General features: G+C 42.3%; 1 protein-coding gene and 1 pseudogene across 1 annotated transcript; both read left to right on the forward strand.

Annotated features, from left to right (window-relative positions):
• The first annotated feature begins 5,652 nt into the window (after positions 1-5,652).
• Positions 5,653-10,992, forward strand: LOC115174450 (mucin-2-like). Its single transcript, XM_029732978.1, has 2 exons — positions 5,653-8,271; positions 9,962-10,992. The coding sequence occupies exon 1, from the start codon at positions 5,808-5,810 to the stop codon at positions 6,483-6,485; it is 678 nt and encodes a 225-aa protein (XP_029588838.1). The 5' UTR covers positions 5,653-5,807; the 3' UTR covers positions 6,486-8,271; positions 9,962-10,992.
• On the forward strand, positions 6,626-8,230 carry LOC115174387 (F-box only protein 30-like; annotated as a pseudogene).
• Positions 10,993-19,638: the final 8,646 nt, after the last annotated feature.

The raw sequence follows: 19,638 nt of genomic DNA on the forward strand, positions 1-19,638 counted from the left end.
CAATAAATCGTTCACCTTTTTTGAGAAGACAGTCCTCCATGTTCAGCCTCAAGGACAATCCTTCATGTTTGGCCTGACATCATTAGTGACAGTTGGAACTGGCTTTGAACAGGCGAGTCTACACCCATCCATCAATGTTACACTTTATATTTTTTTCTGCAATGAGATTGATGGCCCATCCAAACTATTATGTTGAATTTATAGGGCACTAAAGAGGATACCTCATCACACATCATGTAGATTTTCCAGTGAATTGAGATTTAGGAAATGTCATTTTTTGAAAAGGTCTACATCAATCAATGATCCAACATGACTTTATTTAGACCACACGGTAAACCAGGCACGTGCAAAGATAGGGATCTACTTGTGCTCGAGCACCTGCCTCTTTGCCCTCCCCACTAGATAGGCTTTACTTGATAATGATCATCCAATATTGATTATTGGCATTATTTAAAAAATGTTGTGCAGTTCTGTCTCCTCAACTCACTGGAGTCCGTGACATGAAGGTCTACTGAGGATATGTTTGACACAACATTCAACTCCTCCTCCTTAATTTCCTCTTGTTTTTTAAGCACTACTTAAAATATCTTCTCTCGCTTCACAACAGACTCCGATGGCATAGAAACTGGCAAGGATGACCCAGGCAGCACCAGTTTAACATCAGATTCCTCCTGTAAATCAATAGATCAAAAACATGTACTGATACAGCCATGACGTTAAATTTATTATTTATGTTTTGGCGTAAATTAATCATCAGTTTTTAGAGAACTTAAGATAGAGAACTTGCTTTACTGCCTTCTTGTCATGGTCTCGGACACACTCGTTCGGGTTGTTCTTCCGTTGGCCCATCATCACAGGGTCCAGCAGCACTGACTTCAGGCCTCATCTCTTCCCTCCCACACCACATTGACCCACGCATGACATGTGGGTCAAATTGAAAGATACCTGTCCTCCTGAACCCATCCTTTACAGTCCTCTCAGTCTCAAAAGCGTCATACGTCTGCTTCAACACTGTGACAACCATGTGCCTATGGACAAAAACCATATAAGGAGAGAGGATGTCAAATGCATTACTGGAAAACTTCCTTGAAGGGCCTAAAGGACTCCATGGTTAGTGGCTGCTGGAAAGGGGGAAAGTCAGGTGGCAGGTAGATACAGAACAATATGACTGTCTCTGTAAGCTTCAATGATAATATCAGAATCAAGCAGATCTGTCTTTCCTTTGAAAATCAGCACAGGCGGAAGGTCCTTCACAGCAAAGCAAAAAAATAATCTTATACCACCCTTTGAAATCTTTTTGTCCATATTCCCACTTTCTGATACGTAGTGGAAAAATTCATCAGGGTAAGCTGTGTCTAATAACTTTGGGCCGAATGTTTGAAGATGGTGCTGGGTGGTATTGTATCTTTTGCTCAGATGTAGCAGGCCATCAGTGAAAATTTGCCCTGGTCTGCTTGATGTCTGCCCATCTGGAGACAACATACTTCACAGCTATATATCTGTCTAGGTTTTAGCTTTAATATTGTAGGAGTCTAGGGTCACATCCTGGAGTTTAAAGTACCCACAATAGCTAGGTCAACTTCTGTACAGAGATTTGACTTTGAAGGTCTGTGATTGTGGTGCTGGCTTTGCTGAATTGGCTAGAGAGCTAGCTAACGTTCATTCTAAAGACTGCATTCATAGGTTTAGGTCTAGCCTTTCTTTTTTCTAAATCCTATTTATAAAAAAATCATTTATTTGGATTGGTGGATAAGTTACATCTCATTATTTTAATACATTTTGGAATATTCGATGATAGTTGTTGACATCAACCGCCTGAATTCAATAGATAGATGTTGTTACTAGCTTCATGTCATGAAATATGCATAGCCATCTCGAGACAACTCCGATATAAAATGTATTTTCACAAAATTGCCGGTATGTCACGTGTCCTACTTATATCAGTAAACTCGTAGTAACCTAAGCATTACACCACTTCTACTCGAAATAAACAAATAGTAAATAAGCCATTACATATTTTTTTGGGACCACATTTCGACACTCTCTTATTGACCTCCATACAAAAACTCCTTGTTTGGTGAGCGAAAGAAACGAAACAACCCCACCTGCTGGAGAATACATATTGTTGGTTGAGTTGGGCTTCTCGCTTCGCCTCTTTCTCTTCCAACGTTATTTATAATAAAGGTTATATGGAGAAATTCGGACGTCTATGAAGTGAAAATAGATGGCCCTCCCTTCAGTAAAATACATGTGACCTAAACCCTCCCTGAATGCCTGAAGAAAAAAATAACAAGTGACCCCCCTATACCCAAAATTATAATTAAAACTAAGTGGATATCAGAGAACATGTCTACCATTTAACCTCACTGCTTGGACGGACCAGAGCCGTAGATATGCAGTTTTAGAAACTGTTCTTCGTCCAGTAAGCACTAGATAGCAAAGCAGGAATCTTGATATCGCACAGGGCTGCGGGCCAGAAGGTTGTGGGTTCGCAGACCACTGTGGACAAGAGTAAGGGTGGAAATATATTTTTATAGTAAAAGCATTACATGACTCTACAATCGTATTTGCAGGTCCAAGACAAAAATAGCATTTCATAAAAATGTCATGCAATTCTACGTAATTTTACATATTAGCGGAATATTTTTTTAATTCCAGACAAATTACCAAAATGACAGGCTAAGAATGGCTCGAGAGAGAGCGCTATGTGTTCGTCTCATCCTATTTCTCCAATTCCAAATCCGTGTGTCTTGTTTGCAAACGAAACTGTCCATGTTTGCAAATAATTCAATCTGAGACATCATTAGGGATCTGAGCATGGTTTTTGAAAAGTTAGGACTACCTTTCCATCCCAGACAGAGTACGCCTACCGACACATAACAATTTAAGCTTCAACTGCTGCCTACTCTTCTTCCGTGGTTTAACCCAGCGAGAGGTCACACGTGTTTCCCTAAAAGCTGTCTGCGTTGTTTGTATTGTACAGAAAGTGAATATCTTAATCAATTGATAGTAACATAATTAGATTACTTCCCAAGCAAAGTCAGCCTCTGAATGTCAAAGAAATGAAATGATATTCCCATATGCATCAGAGTCTTTTCCTGGTATTTTACAGCTTGTTTCTAGCATAAAGCAGCGTGGACCAAAGCGCTGTTATAGATCACTTTATACTATCGGATCTGTTTTATTTTCTTCAGAATCTTAAGCTAACAATGGGTAGGCATGTGCTTTTTGTCATTTTCTTTACTAAATGGTAGGCCTATGGCATACCATCTCATACCCCCTCAACTCAGGTATTGGTTTTAACTTAACAGCCCTTCATTGACATGGAGGTAGGCTGTTTAACGAGGGCATGGTGGGTAGAGGAATTGACCGACAAATCTATGGATATAGCAGCCTACAGTCTAATTTCGTCTGTCAAACAGGTAGAGCTACCTCTTATTTCTTAAATAGGAAGAAATAGGCTCCAACAAAAAGCCACCAATAACGTTGATTAATACATCATGGACAAGAAACATATTGTTTTTAACTAAATCCATTATAGTAGTAGCAAGCTATCAAAGTTGACCTCCGGTCCTCCTCCTCATTTTCGCGCTCCCATTCTCAAACTACACAGAACATAGGCTATAGGTTAGTCCGCACACAATATATTTAATTTATTGCACTAGGCCTAATCAAAAATAATTGTGGGAAAAAAACTTTGATTCTCCTCCTGAACTGCACTACACAGCACAGCCATTGGTTTAGCAGCACACAAAATGTTTTTGATCAGCAAGAGCAGGTGGGAGCTCAGGGTTGGAATATCCATTGCAGTGTGTAATGCAGCCTACTTTTATTCACACAATCCCAGCAGCTATTTTAGAAATATAACTTTGCTCTGTGCTTCTCAGAGCATGCACTAGTCTTTTGATTGAGACCACAATAAATAGCTTATAGGCACAACTGATATTGCTTGCCCAGCGGAGAATCAGAGATGAGGGCCTGCATCGGGCACACGAATATATAGCCTAATAAGCAACTCATTCTAAAACACAGAGAAATATTGAAATGTCATCAACTACAAATTGCATTACCCTCCGCTGGACTACTTAAAAACAATTATAAAAATACTAAATCCTCCCCTTGACTGATATTGAAAAAGCATGACCCTCCTCCGTTTTCCATTCTGTAAATATCGATCCGCCCCTTACATTGCAATGAGCCATTCCTGTTCCCGAATCGAATATGGACGATTTTATCATTACGTAACTGCTGCATGATGACAATATCAACTAGCGTCTCAGCTAAATGATACAAGTTCTTCATTTGAAGATGCTAATTACGAATCGCATTACTACCCAGCTAATATCAAAACGTGTTATGGACATCTGGCATACGACTGCTTCGCGGTGAAATAGTTGAAGGAAAACTTCACATGCCAAACTTCAAGAAAAAGGAAAGAACAGCGACCCACATGACAATCATTGTCCAATGGGAACTCACATCTCTCTTTGAGGTTTCCACTAATTACCACAGTCACAAAGTCAAAATTGGCTATTTCGTAACATTAATGTAAACGAAAATAGACTTTGTGGCTGTGGTAACTAGTGACGACCTGTAATCGTTAGTACAAACAGTTGCAAAACGTTACTAAAATGAGAGTTTCTATTGGACAAATTCAGGTAGGTCCCTCCCTGTTTCGTTCCATTTGCTTCAGTTTAAGAAACGTTTTACAACAAAATTGTGGTGATGCTCTCAGTTTAGAAGGCGCCGCAGCAGACACACAAGGCAAAGGGAGGTTGATTGAAAGAAGAGAAAAAATGTATAGAAAAAAGTAGTTTATACCCAGCTGTAACACTGTAAGATAAACGGGAAAATAACTATGTTTCTTTAGTCGTAGAGTTTGAACAACCGGTTTACATCAACTCCACGCTACTGTAGTAGGTAACGTTAGCCAAGAATATACGTTTTTTGTTGAGTTGTTCATGGGACATAGCTACTGCGACACGGTCTTCTTGCTAGGTGTTGTCTACAATGAATCTCAACGTCAGCATGGCCAGTCTATGAAACCAGTCCCTCAAATAGTTTTCCTTCATTCGTTAGGTTTGTTTTGGGTTGATCAAGCTGAATCTTGCTAACTTGCTAGCTAGCTTCAGCTTGTTTTCCTTTGTCAACAAATCTGGCGAACTAGCGGCTAACTTATGCTAAGTAGCTATCCAGTTGGCCAGTCAAGTTGTTATGCTTTTTATTTGGTGTTACAGTGACTCGACATAGCTAAACTAGCTCGCTCTTTAGTTTACGTATTGAACTGAGCAAGACAGACCACTTTCCTATCCAAATTATTATTTGATATAATGTTGATACTTGCATAATTCTGACAGTGAATTGCTGCATTTTGGTACATTTCCACCCAATTTACTTGTGTAGAAATAAAAGCTAATGATTCCATTTAAATACTTCTTGTATTGACTGTACTGTATTGTCTGCATCAAAACTATAAAATGAGGTCCTGTGTATTTTCTCGTTTTCCCTCACAGAGCTGCTGACTCTCCCGGTCCCACCACCACTCCCAGCTCCACCTTACAACACTCTAAATACTCCACTCCCTGCCCTCTTAAAGATGGAGCAGCAACATATCCGCTGTGTGACCTGCCTGAGTCAGAGGTGCATGACCAGGCCAGAACCCGGTATCTCCTGTCACCTGCCCCCTAGTCTGTGGGGCCATTTTCCACTCCTACAAAGGGCCCGAGCACCTCCTCCTCTGTCCCCTGGAGAGAGTGCCCTGCCTGAACCGGGGTTTTGGCTTCCCTGACACACTAGTGCAGACCCGGATGCCTGCGCACCATGGAGTGGAACAGGTGAGCTATCAGCTGCCTGGATTACACATCATACGAGAGCTTGAGCTGGGGGGTGGAGGAGACAGAGCAGCTGGACATGGCGCTGGCCCTGCAGGACAAGTAAAGTACACGCTGGTCAAGTCCCTCAAGGTGGTCCCAATGGCGCCCACGGTCGAGAGAGAGCCACCTGTTTTCGCCGTAGAGAGCGCGAGTGAGAAGGACACTGCGTTGACAACGCATTCACCACCCTTGATGAAACAGTCACCACCACCATTGACGACACAGTCACCACCACCATTGACGACACAGTCACCACCACCATTGACGACACAGTCACCACCACCATTGACGACACAGTCACCACCACCATTGACGACAGTCACCACCACTATTGACGACACAGTCACCACCACTATTGACGACACAGTCACCACCACTATTGACGACACAGTCACCACCACTATTGACGACACAGTCACCACCACTATTGACGACACAGTCACCACCACTATTGACGACACAGTCACCACCACTATTGACGACACAGTCACCACCACTATTGACGACACAGTCACCACCACTATTGACGACACAGTCACCACCAACATTGACGTCACAGTCACCACCAACATTGACGTCACAGTCACCGCCACTGAGCTCAGCGAAGGATAAAATTGCTAACGGAATAAATGGTTTGAACGAGGAGTGGTATAGCAAGCTGTACATGGTGGAGACGGCGCGGAGCCTTGCCGCAGCGTTGGACGTCCTCAGCACAGAGCAATGCATCAAGATCAACAGCATTGACTGGAACGATGAGCTGCTGCTTCATAACAGGCTGGAGATTTGGATGTGAAGGAGTGCTACGGTCAGCTTATCAGCTGCACCAACTCCACCGGGCTACGGTCCAGCTGAGGAGGAGCCTGGTCACAGCACAGGGCGACCTCAAACACGGTTCAATATACAGACCCAATCAACGGAGCCCCCTCTCACCTGCAAGCAGAGCTTACGTCAGCTCCCACCAATCGGAAGCTGCAGACTCGATGAATGTTGAGATGAAAAATGCTGAGGCAGGGTCATCAGTTGAGCTTAGAGTGGTCAGCGGAACTGACAGTGAGGTTGCTATGGAGGTCTTTACGATGGCGACATGTGGATGGAGCTTTCAGGTGTGACCTCGAGGAGTGTTGAGGGGCTGAATGAACAAAGCTTATGTAATGGTTGTTTGAGTGAGAAAGGCTCTCAGAAGAGACCAGGGGAGCAGGCCTTAGGTTCAGACTCAGTAGATCAGCATCAGCCTGGAACCAGTTGGTCTTCCAGTGAAGCAGTTTGCCCAATCAAGGTGCAAGATGACTTGAATCCTCCACCTGTACCTCAAGGGCCCTCTGGTTCTGTCACAGCTACAGCATCCCCAATCTCACCCAGCAACGCAACCCGCACCACCCATGCAGATCCACCAGGGTATGGCACACAGGGCCAGTCACGTGGTCCTAGAGGACAGGGGACTGGAGAGGAAGTTCCAGAACCACCTGTTGCTCAGAGGCTCGGGCCAGTTTGCTCTGTCCAACGGTTGGCGAGTCCGGGTTAGGTTTAGACCCAAAATGGAGGACAAGACAGTGGATACATCAGACCTGGAGCAGGAGGACGACTCCATGGGCCTGGGGAAGATCAACCTGATCACTGCAGCTGCCCTCCTCTGCCTGGAGGAGTCCCGCAAGTGCCTCAGGATCTCCGACACTGCCTATGTGGACGGCTTCCACGTCAACTTTGGCACACAGACCTTCACCTCCCCTGCCCCCATCTTGGTGACCAGCACGAGGGTTGGCGTCGTCAGCTGCCTGTGACCATGCGCCACAACTCTCATATCCCAGCCCCTTCCGCACCCTCAGCCTGGACCTGGTTCTAGAGGATGTTCCACAGATCCGGAACATCCCATGTAATCGGCTCCAGCAAATGTTTTCCTTCGTTTGTGGCCAGCTGTTCTGCAGGGACGATTACTCCTCCCACTTCAAGAACGTCCACAAGGACATGCACACAGGCCTCAGCAACTAGATGGAATACCACTGTCCCCTGGCCTACTACGGCTGCACCTACTCCCAGCGCAGGTTCTCCCCTCATACCAGGGGTCAAAGGTCATCCATAATCAGAACTTTAGGTCATTCAGGGTGAAGCCCAGCCCCATTGAGGGGGGGGGGGACCGTTGGGGAGTCTAGTGGGCTTCCCTTTGAGGTGGGCTTCCCTTTGAGGTGGGCTTCCCTTTGAGGTGGGCTTCCCTTTGAGGTGGGCTTCCCTTTGAGGTGCTGCAGCATGTGGCCTGCTTCCTGGATGGCTTCAGCCTGTCCCAGCTGTCCATGTTGTCGTGAACCATGAGGTACGCGTGTGCTAGTCTGCTGCAGTCCCGGGGAATTGTAGAACTACGGTGGGAGAGAAGTCATTATCCAACGTTACTTTCTTATGGCAGAGGGTAAGAAACTCACATTTGTTGGCTGAAACTGTGCCACCAGGTGATGTCAACTCGTTACTCTTACAGTATGTGTAAAAGTTCGCCTTTTGGAAAACCAGTAATCTAGTTTATTTAATTGATAATGCCCGAGAAGCCGGTGTCTAGAGGATATGTTGGCTCAGGTGTTGTTAGGCAAACCGTGCTAATATATCCTGCAAACACCGGCTTTGAGGGCATCATCACTTTAATAAAATGGGTCACCAACATATTCAAGTAATGATTTACATACAGTGCATTTGGAAAGTATTCAGACCCCTTGACTTTTTCCACATTTTGTTACGCTACAGCCTTATTCTAAAATGTATTAAATCGTTTTTTCCCCCCTCAATCTACACACAATACCCCATAATGACCAAGCAAAAACAGTTTTTGGAAATGTTTGCTAATTTATGTAAAAAACTTGCTTTGTCATTATGGGGTATTGTGTGTAGATTGCTGAGGATTTTTTCTTTAATCATTTTTAGAATAAGCCTGTAACATAACAAAATGTGAAAAGCCAAGGGGTCAGAATACTTTCCGAAGGCACTGTATTTTCATTAGAAACTTTATTTTGATTAATTTATTCATAGTATTTCATCCTTCCTCAAGTCATAGTCCCGACACAAATCTAAGGTTTCTAAACAAGCCGGCTGGTCGTTCATTCTATCCGTTCGGTTGCCAGAGAAGCGAGCCAGTCATTCAGTCTTTTTGTTCTGTATCTATGGACGCGACCCAGTTGTTAATTCTAAATGTTCTATTACCATACTGGCTGTCAACGTTCTTATCCCATGCTAGCTAGCCAACTACGGCTAATTTACAGTCATGTCGAAAAGTGTAGCCAGAATAACAACAATGTAGCTGCATTTGTTTTAGCTGTTTCCTAGTGACATTTATTTGGATACATCCCAGAACAATTAGCTAATGAGGCGCGATTTCACCTGGCATAGAAAATGTGCTCTTGCGTTGTTCAGAGGAGCTAGTCAACAACACAGCTTACACTAACTTGAAACTGAAGCTGGAAAGACTGCAAACTAGCTGCACTTGGTCTCGTTTTACCTGTTTCTTATTGATATGTCTTTGTATATATCCATAAAAAATGATGCTGATTCATGATTTTGATTGGCTGAGAAAAGCTGCCTGCCTGTCTGTCTCATCCCAGACTTCCGACACGTTCATTACTATACGACAGCTGGAGATCGAATTTGAACATTGAAACAATGTTGTAAATGTAGGAGAGACAGACAGCAAGGTTTCTACAAATCTCTGCTGTTGAAAACTAAATGTTAGTTTAAAAGAAATGTGAGATAATGTCTAGATGCTTTTCATAGTGGAGATCAAGTTTATAAACTGCCTGGCTGGGCTGATGAGACAGTGGATTGCGCAGTCAGGTGGTAACTTGTGGAATAGACCCCGGCTGGAATGCGGTTTTAACCAATCAGCATTCAGGATTAGACCCACCCGTTGTATAAAACTTTATTTACAACCCTCATCTGAGGATTTACATTTCCTGTCTAGGATTTTAAAGTGCCACTGCCACCATATAGGCCTTTCTTATTGTATGTACAATAGCACTGATGTTGATTCCCTTACCCTATACCCCTTTAAATGTTAACTAGACTGGATTGAACTTTCCTGCCTTACTAATGCTTTCTTACCTGTTCTGTTCGGGCAGGTGTGGAGATTCAGCACTGCCTTTAGCCCCGTTAATGAGTGGCGGTTCGCCGAAGTCTCCAGTATGTCTGACCATCTGAGGAAGTGCCACTACAACACAGTTGAGCACAAGATGGAGGCCGTTCCACTGCCGTCCATGTGCACAGCCGGAGACATATCCCTCCTCTCTGTCTTGAAACTCCAGGAGCAACACATGACCTTACCAGTACCTAACCTCTGTTAGCTACACTGTCTAATTTAATTCAGGTTTTGATGTTACATTTCTTTTTTTTATTGGAAAAGACTGTCCCGTGTTATATTGAGATTGAAGGGTAAGAGCCTTTAATTTATGACCTTGACACACAGTTCCAGTAAAATTGTACCTTTATTTAACTAGGCAAGTCAGTTAAGAACAAATTCTTATTTTCAAGGGTGGCCTAGGAACAGTGGGTTAACTGCCTTGTTCAGGGGCAGAACGACAGATTTTTACCATGTCAGCTCAGGGATTCGAGCTTGCAACCTTTCGGTTACTAGTTTAACGCTCTAACCACTAGGCTACCTGCCGTGTCAATCGAAGGTACTGTTAAACAATTTACCTCGCATGGTTTGGTGTTTAAATCGTGCCTCTATTTTGGTAACGTGATTGTCTTGGAGAGAGAAACATGCAATAGTTGCACTTTTATTTAGTACTTTTCTGTGAGATACTGACCATACAGAGAAAGAAATACATATTTTCGGTTTGTCTTGTTTTTTTACTCATAGCCATGGGATGAGCAAGTTGTTTGCCATATCACAAATTTTTTTTCACAAGAGTTATGCTAGCACTTTAATGAATTTTGCACTCTTAAACCCATTTTCAATTTACTGAAATCGTCCTCCATGAAATGAATCTGAAGGATAAGTCTGCTCTCTGTGTGGGTTGGACCAGAAAGGGACCACAACACACAAACTAAAACAAAGGGAGAGAAGTCATACAAGGTCCCAATGGACATTTCCCAACAATGCATGTGATTCTGTTGCCATTTAATAAAAATAGTATTTAATACCACCTTTCATGATTTTCCTTGTGTTCTTTGTATTCTGTTATTTTTATGGTTGTTTTTCTATCATCACCATGAAGCTTCAGTGAATCAGACAAGCTGTTTGAGGTGATTTATTTTATAATTAAAAGTACATATGAAGATGCTCAATCAGGAGACAAATGTTAGTTCAGTCATTAACATGGCCAATGAGATCACATAAGACATTGTGGCAAGATGACTGTTGCCAGCAGCATACCAACCTGCATCCCACTGCTGGGTTATCGCTGAAGGTAAGCAGGATTGATCCTGGTTGGTCCCTGGATGGGAGACCAGATGCTTCTGGAAGTGGTGTTGGAGAGGCAGTAGGAGGCACTCTTTCCTCTGGTCAAAAAAAAAAGAAATTTGCCCTGGGCCATTGCCCTGTTGTTGGGTGCTGTCTTTTGAATGGGATGTTAAATGGGTGTCTTGACTCTGGTCATTAAACATCACATGACACTTATTGTCAGAGCAGGGGTGTAAACCCTGGTGTCCTGGCTAAATTCCAAGTCTGGCCCTCATACCATCATGGTCACCTAATCATCCCCAGCTTCCAATTGGCGCATTCTTCCCTGTAACTGACACAGGTTGTTGCTGTAAATTAGAATGTGTTTTCAGTCAATTTACTGGGTTAAATAAATCCAAAAATGATATTCTCCATCTCTCCAAAGGTTCAATTACACTTTCACTTGAATGCTCATAATTACATCCTGTACTACTGGGCTTGCATGCATTTTTGAATGCTCAATCATATAGTAACATGAACAGGCTCACATGGATACACAATTCTCCATCTCGGCCTTGTTCAGGTAATTTAAGGGTAGGGAAGGGCCCTCCACACCAAGGACAATAGCTATAACGCGATTTTTTAAATATATATAATTCAAGTGAACAGGAGCATTAACACTACAACGATAACTACAAAAAGAGTGAAAAACGATAGCTCTATTTATCGTTTGGATCACTTTCAGAGCAATTCTTTCCCGATAAAACATTGAAAACCAATCAAAAACGGGTTTTACTGACACGGTCTTGATTCTAGGTGCGCGAGGCTGCTCACGAGGGGAGAAAGCAGAGCACAAATTAAACGTGTGAGCATATTGGTGGCCACATTCATAGAAAGACTTGGAAAAATGATGATCCACGACAAACAGCGCATGTGAAAGCCATATTTTCTGATGGTAGGCCTATCTGTAAACGCTGATACATCCTGACAAAGTACACATTATGACTGCCCTGCTAATGTGCCTTTTTGGACCTTGTAAACTGAAAATACCCATTACTGATTCAAATGGTTGCCTAATCAGGCCTTGGGTATATTATTATTATTATTTCGGGATTGAACATGCATTCAAATCGCAGGGCCTTTTTGTTGTTGTTGCGGTTATTGAAATGGCGTATTCACTGCAGTTTACAGCCTAGACTAGAGTTTTTTATTCACTAGAAAAAAATGAATTGCTGAATTGTGTTTGTTATAGGATAGGTATGATCATTTTCTTGTCCCTAAAAAGCTTAATTAATTGGGGAGATTTTTGATCTGGAGTGCAGCCTAGGGATAAAGGAGGGCTGGAAAACCCCGGAAGTCTTGGCACAACAAACAGGAATAACATCTCTTAGGCTGCTGGAGAGCTTCCTGGAGGAGGTCCAGGAGGCACTGTCTGAGCCGGTAAGGGGGGTGTTTGAGCGGCCAAAGGGGGAGAGGCCACCAATGTTTCCGCCACTGCAGGTGACGGCAGAGACTGGAGACTGGCAAGGGGGTCTGGAGGACTTGTTAGATTTTAACACTCTGAGCCTGGGGGAGTTTGAAGGGGTGGGAGGTAAAGCCCTCTACAACCTCTACGTTAAGGTTAGGAACATTAGGAGCCTAACAGGAGTGAAGGCACATCAGTGGCAGGGGGTATGTGGGGCAGAGAGTATGGTGGATTTTAGATGGAGGGGGCTCTACAAACCCCCAGTACCAAAGAGGTCAGGGGACCTCCAGTGGAGGGTTCTTCATGGAGCCCTGGCCACTAACAGCTGGTTGGCACAGGTTGAACTGGGAATCGGACAGGGGTGCCCTTTCTGTGTAATGAAAGAAACTGTGATTCATGTGTTTTCTGTGTGCAGCAGGTTAATGTCACTAATGTCTCTGTTGGAATGTCTGTGTGAGAGGTTGGGGGTGGTTTTTACTGTTAGGGTGTTTATAATGGGATACAGGTATTCGATTAAGGAGAAGGCCAAATGTGTTTTGTTGAATTTTCTGTTTGCTCAGGCAAAGTTTTCTATTTGGCTAACAAGGAGGAACAGGGTCAAAGGTGGGGGGATAACAGACCCTTTACTATTGTTTAATGGGATGGTGGGTATTGTTTTGGGTATTGTGATGTTGGTTTGTATCATGTGGTAGATGGAAAGGTGAGTATGGTACATGTATGCAGTACAGGATATATTTAGGTGTTTTATTTTTAAGGGGAGGGGACTGATAAAAAAAAAAATGAAATGAGAAAGTTTCAGTAAAAACATTCTCACTCTCACACACACACATAATACCAATTTGGATTTAAGTATAACTTTTGTATGACTGACGTCTTTAGTGAGAGGTCTAATGCTTTAATATTTAATAATTTCTTCCCTCCAATTTCATATTCATTATATAAATATGCCCATGTGCACCTTCATCAGATGAACCGCAACATGTCGGCTAAAGCGATATATTTTTAAATACATGGTTTGGTGAACGATTGGACTAATATTCAACACAACTAATTATGATTATTATTACGGGGGGCCAGTACCATTTTTTTTTTGTTTAATCTAGGGGGCAGTATTGAGAATTTTGGAAAAAAATATGTGCCCATTTTTAACTGCATCCTACACCAACTCAGAAGCTAGAATATGCATATTATTGTTCAGGTTTGGATAGAAAACACTCTGAATTTTCTAAAACAGTTTGAATGGTGTCTGTAAGTATAACAAAACTCATATTGCAGGCAAAAACCTGTGAAAAATAGATTTAAAAAAAAAAATGAATTTTGTGACTGTACTATTTAGTGTCATTGTTTTATAGATACCATAGTGAGAAAGGATTCAGTTCGCAACTCCTAAGGCTTCCACTAGATGTCAACGATCTTTATAAAGTTGTTTGACGCATCTGTGATGAATACAGACCGAATTAGAATGCTTACAAGTTGACACGTCATCACTTCATTTTTTGCGCCTGTGCATAAATCTGAGAAGAGTGTCTTTGTCATAATCGTTTATTCTAGACACTTGATAGGTTGTGTGAAAATATTACTGATGTTTACTGATGTTTCACGTTAAAAATGGACCAAAAGATTAATGCTAAACAACGTTTGACATGTTTAAACAAACGTAAATGGATTATTTACTAGGTTTTCTTTAGCTTTTCGGCGTGACTTTACACTGCCCACCTCATTTTGTGGGAGCCTACTGAACGCTAACTATTTGGACATAAATTATGAACTTTGTCAAAAGAAACCACATTTGTTCTGGACCTGGGATCGCTGGCAGCGCCTTCTGATGGAGATAATCAAAGGTAAGGGGATATTTAGAATGTTATTATCGATATTAGATGATGCTAATGCTAACTGTATAGCTTAGCTTAGCTTAGCTTATAGCTTAGCTTATGTTGTTAGCATAGTACCCAGTTTATTGCAAAATGTGATTTCCCAGTAAAGTTATTTTGAGATCTGGCCATTCGGTAGCAATTACGAGATGATAATATATTATTCTTTGAATGACAATATTATAATTTACCAATGTTTTCGAATAGTAATTCCGTGATTTGTAATGCTGGATTCACTGGGAGCATTCGAGCCGAAAAAAATTCTGAATTTCACCGCGACTGTAAATGCTGTTTTTGGATATAAATATGAACTTGATGGAACTAAAAATGCATGTATTGTATAACATAATGTCCTATGAGTGTCATCTGATGCAGATTGTCAAAGGTAAGTGCATAATTCTAGCTAGTTTTCTGTCTGTTGATGCCCTTCTTTGAATTGGCTAAACATTACACGCAGCTATTGTCAATGTACTCTCTTCACATAACCTAACTTTATGCATTCTCCGTAAAGCCTCTGAAAATCGGACAGCGTGGTTAGATTTAGGAGATATATCTTTCAAATGGAGGAAAATAGTTGATTATTTGATTATTTGAAATGATTACTCTTGCAGTTTTGAATTCCCCGCCATGGTCACATGACAATGAATCCCAATACCGGGATAAGATCCTGCCCCCTGGCCTCAACAGGTTTTAAATGCATGAAATGAAATATATGCATTCACTACTGTAAGTCGCTCACGACGCCAGGACAGCGGAGTCAATCACCACCTTCCGGAGACACCTGAAACCCCACCTCTTTAAGGAATACCTGGGATAGGATAAAGTAATCCTTCTAACCCCCCCCCCCCCCCTTAAAAGATTTAGATGCACTATTGTAAAGTGGTTGTTCCACTGGATATCATAAGGTGAATGCACCAATTTGTAAGTCGCTCTGGATAAGAGCGTCTGCTAAATGACTTAAATGTAAATGTAATGTAAATAAGAGCGTCTGCTAAATGACTAAAATGTAAATGTAAATGTAATGATAATATAAGTTAGGCTAAATGCTCAACTATACTGAACAAAAACCTGAACACAACATGCAGCAATTTCAACGATTTTACTGAGTAAAACAGTCAATTGAAATACATTAATTATTCCCTAATATATTGATTTCACATGACTGGGCAGGGGCGCGGCCATGAGTGGGCATTGGAGGGCATAGGCCCACCCACTGGGGAGCTCAGCCAATCAGAAAGAGTTTTTCCCCACAAAAGGGCTTTATTACAGACAGAAATACTCTTCAGTTTCATCAGGCGGCAGCACTACCACTAAAACGACATTGGAGGTGCTTTATGGTTGAGAAATGAACATTCAATTCTCTGGCAACAGCTCTGGTGGACATTCCTGCAGTAAGCATGCCAATTGCTTGTTCCCTCAAAATTGAGGCATCTGTGGCATTGTGCTGTGTGACAAAACGGCACATTTAAGAGTGGCCTTTTATTGTCCCCAGCACAAGGTGCACCTCTGTAGCTTTTTGATATGCCACACCTGTCAGGTGGATGGATTATCTTGGCAAAAGATAAATTCTCACTAACAGGGATGTACACAAATGTGTGCCCAAAATTTGAGGGAAATAAGCTTTTTGTGCATATGGAACATTTCTGGGATCGTTTGTTTCTGCTCATGAAACTTGGGACCAACACTTTACATGTTGCATCAATTTTTTGTTTCCATGGCATAGGTAGGCCTACAGCCGACAAGTTGAGTTTCATATATTCTGCCTGTTGCTCTTTCAACTGTAATAAGCAGTTCAATCACTTGATGGCGGCAAAGACATGTCTTTGAATAGCACGGGCTCGAGGCTCTGGCTCTTTGTTTTCGACAGAAAGGGTGGCTAGTGATTAATGATGCATAAATTACCACCTTGAGAAATACCAGGATAGAAGGCCTTACAATGTCACACCAAATGACCACATCTCATCCATCATTCCCTGCAATCTAACTCATCTTCTGTATATGGTATGTTTTCTTTGGGTATTATGAAGTTTGGTTGGAAGATAGATTAGAATATGAGATGGATGAGAGGGATATAGTTCAGAAAGCGAGTGGTGAAGCAGGAATCAAGATATTTTTCCAACATTGGACATCAGAATGTGTTAATGGACAGCTAGATATACAGTACCTACTTACATTTTGGAAGCTAAGATTGCATTTAGTTAAAGATGAGACATAATAATTGTGATCAGAAGATACTATTAACATGTAAACATTATTGGTAACAGAATAAATAACAGAAGAATAACTGCAGATTAAATAATGCTGTAGTCGAAAATTGTACACCCAATGTAGGCTATTGCCCCTTTAAGAGCTAGAATAGATTTTGTACCCTATGCTGTGATTCTCACCACACATGTTGGTGTCTTATCACACTATTCAAACCCTACAATCAAATCTTTCTTAACCTATAGATCACATATTGAAAAACAAATAAACTGAACTAAAACACACATTTTGGAATTTATGTGCATCCATGACAATCAATAGGCCTAACCAAAAACAGCACATGTTTGTTCTGTGAACCTGCACATTATGATTTTATCTCTATTGTGAAACCAATGTGAGAGGGTTTATTGCAGTAGTCTAGTGCAGTGGTTCCCAAACTGTGGGGAGCGAGTGGTCTGCAGCCAGGAGTGTGAGGCCCCCTCCCAAAACAAAATGAATATATATACAGTCCTAGTCAAAAGTTTGGACACACTGACTTATTCAAGGGTTTGTATTTATTTGTACTATTTTCTACATTGTAGAATAATAGTGAAGACCTCAAAACTATGAAATAACACCTAAGGGAATCATGTAGTAACCAAAAACGTGTTAAACAAATCAAAATATACTGTATGTTATATTTGAGATTCTTCAAAGTAGCCACCCTTTGCCTTGATGACAGCTTTGCAAACTCTTGGCATTCTCTCAACCAGCTTCATGAGGTAGTCACCTGGAATGCATTTCAATTAACAGGTGTGTTTTGCTAAAAGTTAATTTGTGGATTTTCTTTCCTTCTTAATGCATTTGAGCCAATCAGTTGTGTTGTGACAAGGTAGGGGTGGTCTACAGAAGATAGCCCTATTTGGTAAAAGATTAAGTCCATATTATGGCAAGAACAGCTCAAATAAGCAAAGTGAAACGACAGTCCATAATTATTTTAAGATGCGAAGGTCGGTCAATCCAGAAAATTTCAACAACTTTCTTCAAGTGCAGTCGCAAAAACCATCAAGCGCCACAAGAAAGGAAGACGAACAGTTACCTCTGCTGCAGAGGATACATTCATTAGAGTTACCAGCCCAAATAAATGCTTCAGAGTTCAAGTAACAGACACATCTCAACATCAACTGTTCAGAGGAGACTGCGTGAATCAGGCCTTCATGGTCGAATTGCTGCAAAGAAACCACTACTAAAGGACAACAGTGGAGCAGGTTGAGAGCTTCAAGTTCCTTGGTGTCCACATCACCAACAAACTAACATGGTCCAAGCATACCAAGACAGTCCTGAAGAGGGCACGACAAAACCTATTCCCCCTCAGGAGACTGAAAAGATTTGGCGTGGGTCCTCAGATCCTCAAAAGGTTCTACAGCTGCACCATCGAGAGCATCCTGACTGGTTGCATCACTGCCTGATATGGCAACTGTTCGGCCTCTGACCGCAAGGCACTATAAAGGGTAGTGAGAACGGCCCAGTACATCACTGGGGCCAAGCTTCCTGCTATCCAGGACCTCTATACCAGGCGGTGTCAGAGGAAGGCCCTAAACATGGTCAAAGTCTCCAGCCACCCTATTCATAGACTGTTCTCTCTGCTACCTCATGGCAAGCGGTACCGGAGCGCCAAGTCTAGGTCCAAGAGGTTTCTAAACAGCTTCTACCCCCAAGCCATAAGGCTCCTGAACACCCAATCAAATGGCTACCCAGACTAATTGTGTTGCACCCCCTTTCACCGCTGCTATTCTCTGTTGTTGTCATCTATGCATAGTCACTTTAATAACTCTACCTACATTAACATATTACCTCAACTAACCGTTGCCCCTGGTACCCCCTGTATATAGTCTCCCTATTGTTATTTTACTGCTGCTCTTTAATTACTTGTTACTTTTATTTCTTATTCTTATCCACATTCTTTTAAAACTGCGTTGTTGGTTAGGGGCTCGTAAGTAAGCATTTCACTGTAAGGTCTACACCTGTTGTATGTGACTAATACAATTTGATTTGATTTGATTCAATAAGAAGTAGAGACTTGCTTGGGCCAAGAAACACGAGCAATGGAAGGTGAACCTTCGCCCCAGTTTTTCATCAAGGATCTCTCTGTACTTTACTCCGTTCATCTTTCCCTCAATCCTGACTAGTCTCCCAGTCCCTGCTGCTGAAAAACATGCTGCCACCACCATGCTTCACCATAGGGATGGTGCCAGGTTTCCTCCAGACGTGACGCTTGGCATTCAGGCCAAAGAGTTCAATCTTGGTTTCATCAGACCAGAGAATCTTGTTTCTCATGGTCGGAGAGTCTTTTAGGTGCCTTTTGGCAAACTCCAAGCGGGCTGTCATGTGCCTTTTACTGAGGAGTGGCTTCCGTCTGGCCAAAGGCCTGACTGGTGGAGTGCTGCAGAAATGGTTGTCCTTCTGGAAGGTTCACCCATCTCCACAGAGGAACTCTGGAGCTCTGTCAGAGTGTCAATCGGGTTCTTGGTCACCTCCCTGACCAAGGCCCTTCTCCCCTGATTGCTCAGTGTGACTGGACGGCCAGCTCTAGGACGATTCGTGGTGGTTACAAGCTTCTGGGGTACCCTTCCCCAGATCTGTGCCTCGCACAATCCTGTCTCGGAGCTCTTCCTTCCATTGCTTGGTTTTTGCTCTGACATGCACTCAGTCCGGCTTTAAACGTACTCTTGAAAGTTGAAATAGTAGAATGCACAAGCTGCAATTTTGAAATTGAGTAGTGCATCATCAGTTCCTTTTGTCATGTTAGTCATTGTATTGCTTGGAGAGCTATTTATAACTTGTCAGAAATGTCCAGATCAACTAGTCCATGTGAGCAAACATTTTTTTTGTCCA

The sequence above is a fragment of the Salmo trutta genome, chromosome 35, assembly GCF_901001165.1.
Source record: "Salmo trutta chromosome 35, fSalTru1.1, whole genome shotgun sequence".
In the NCBI taxonomy this organism is placed as follows: domain Eukaryota; kingdom Metazoa; phylum Chordata; class Actinopteri; order Salmoniformes; family Salmonidae; genus Salmo; species Salmo trutta.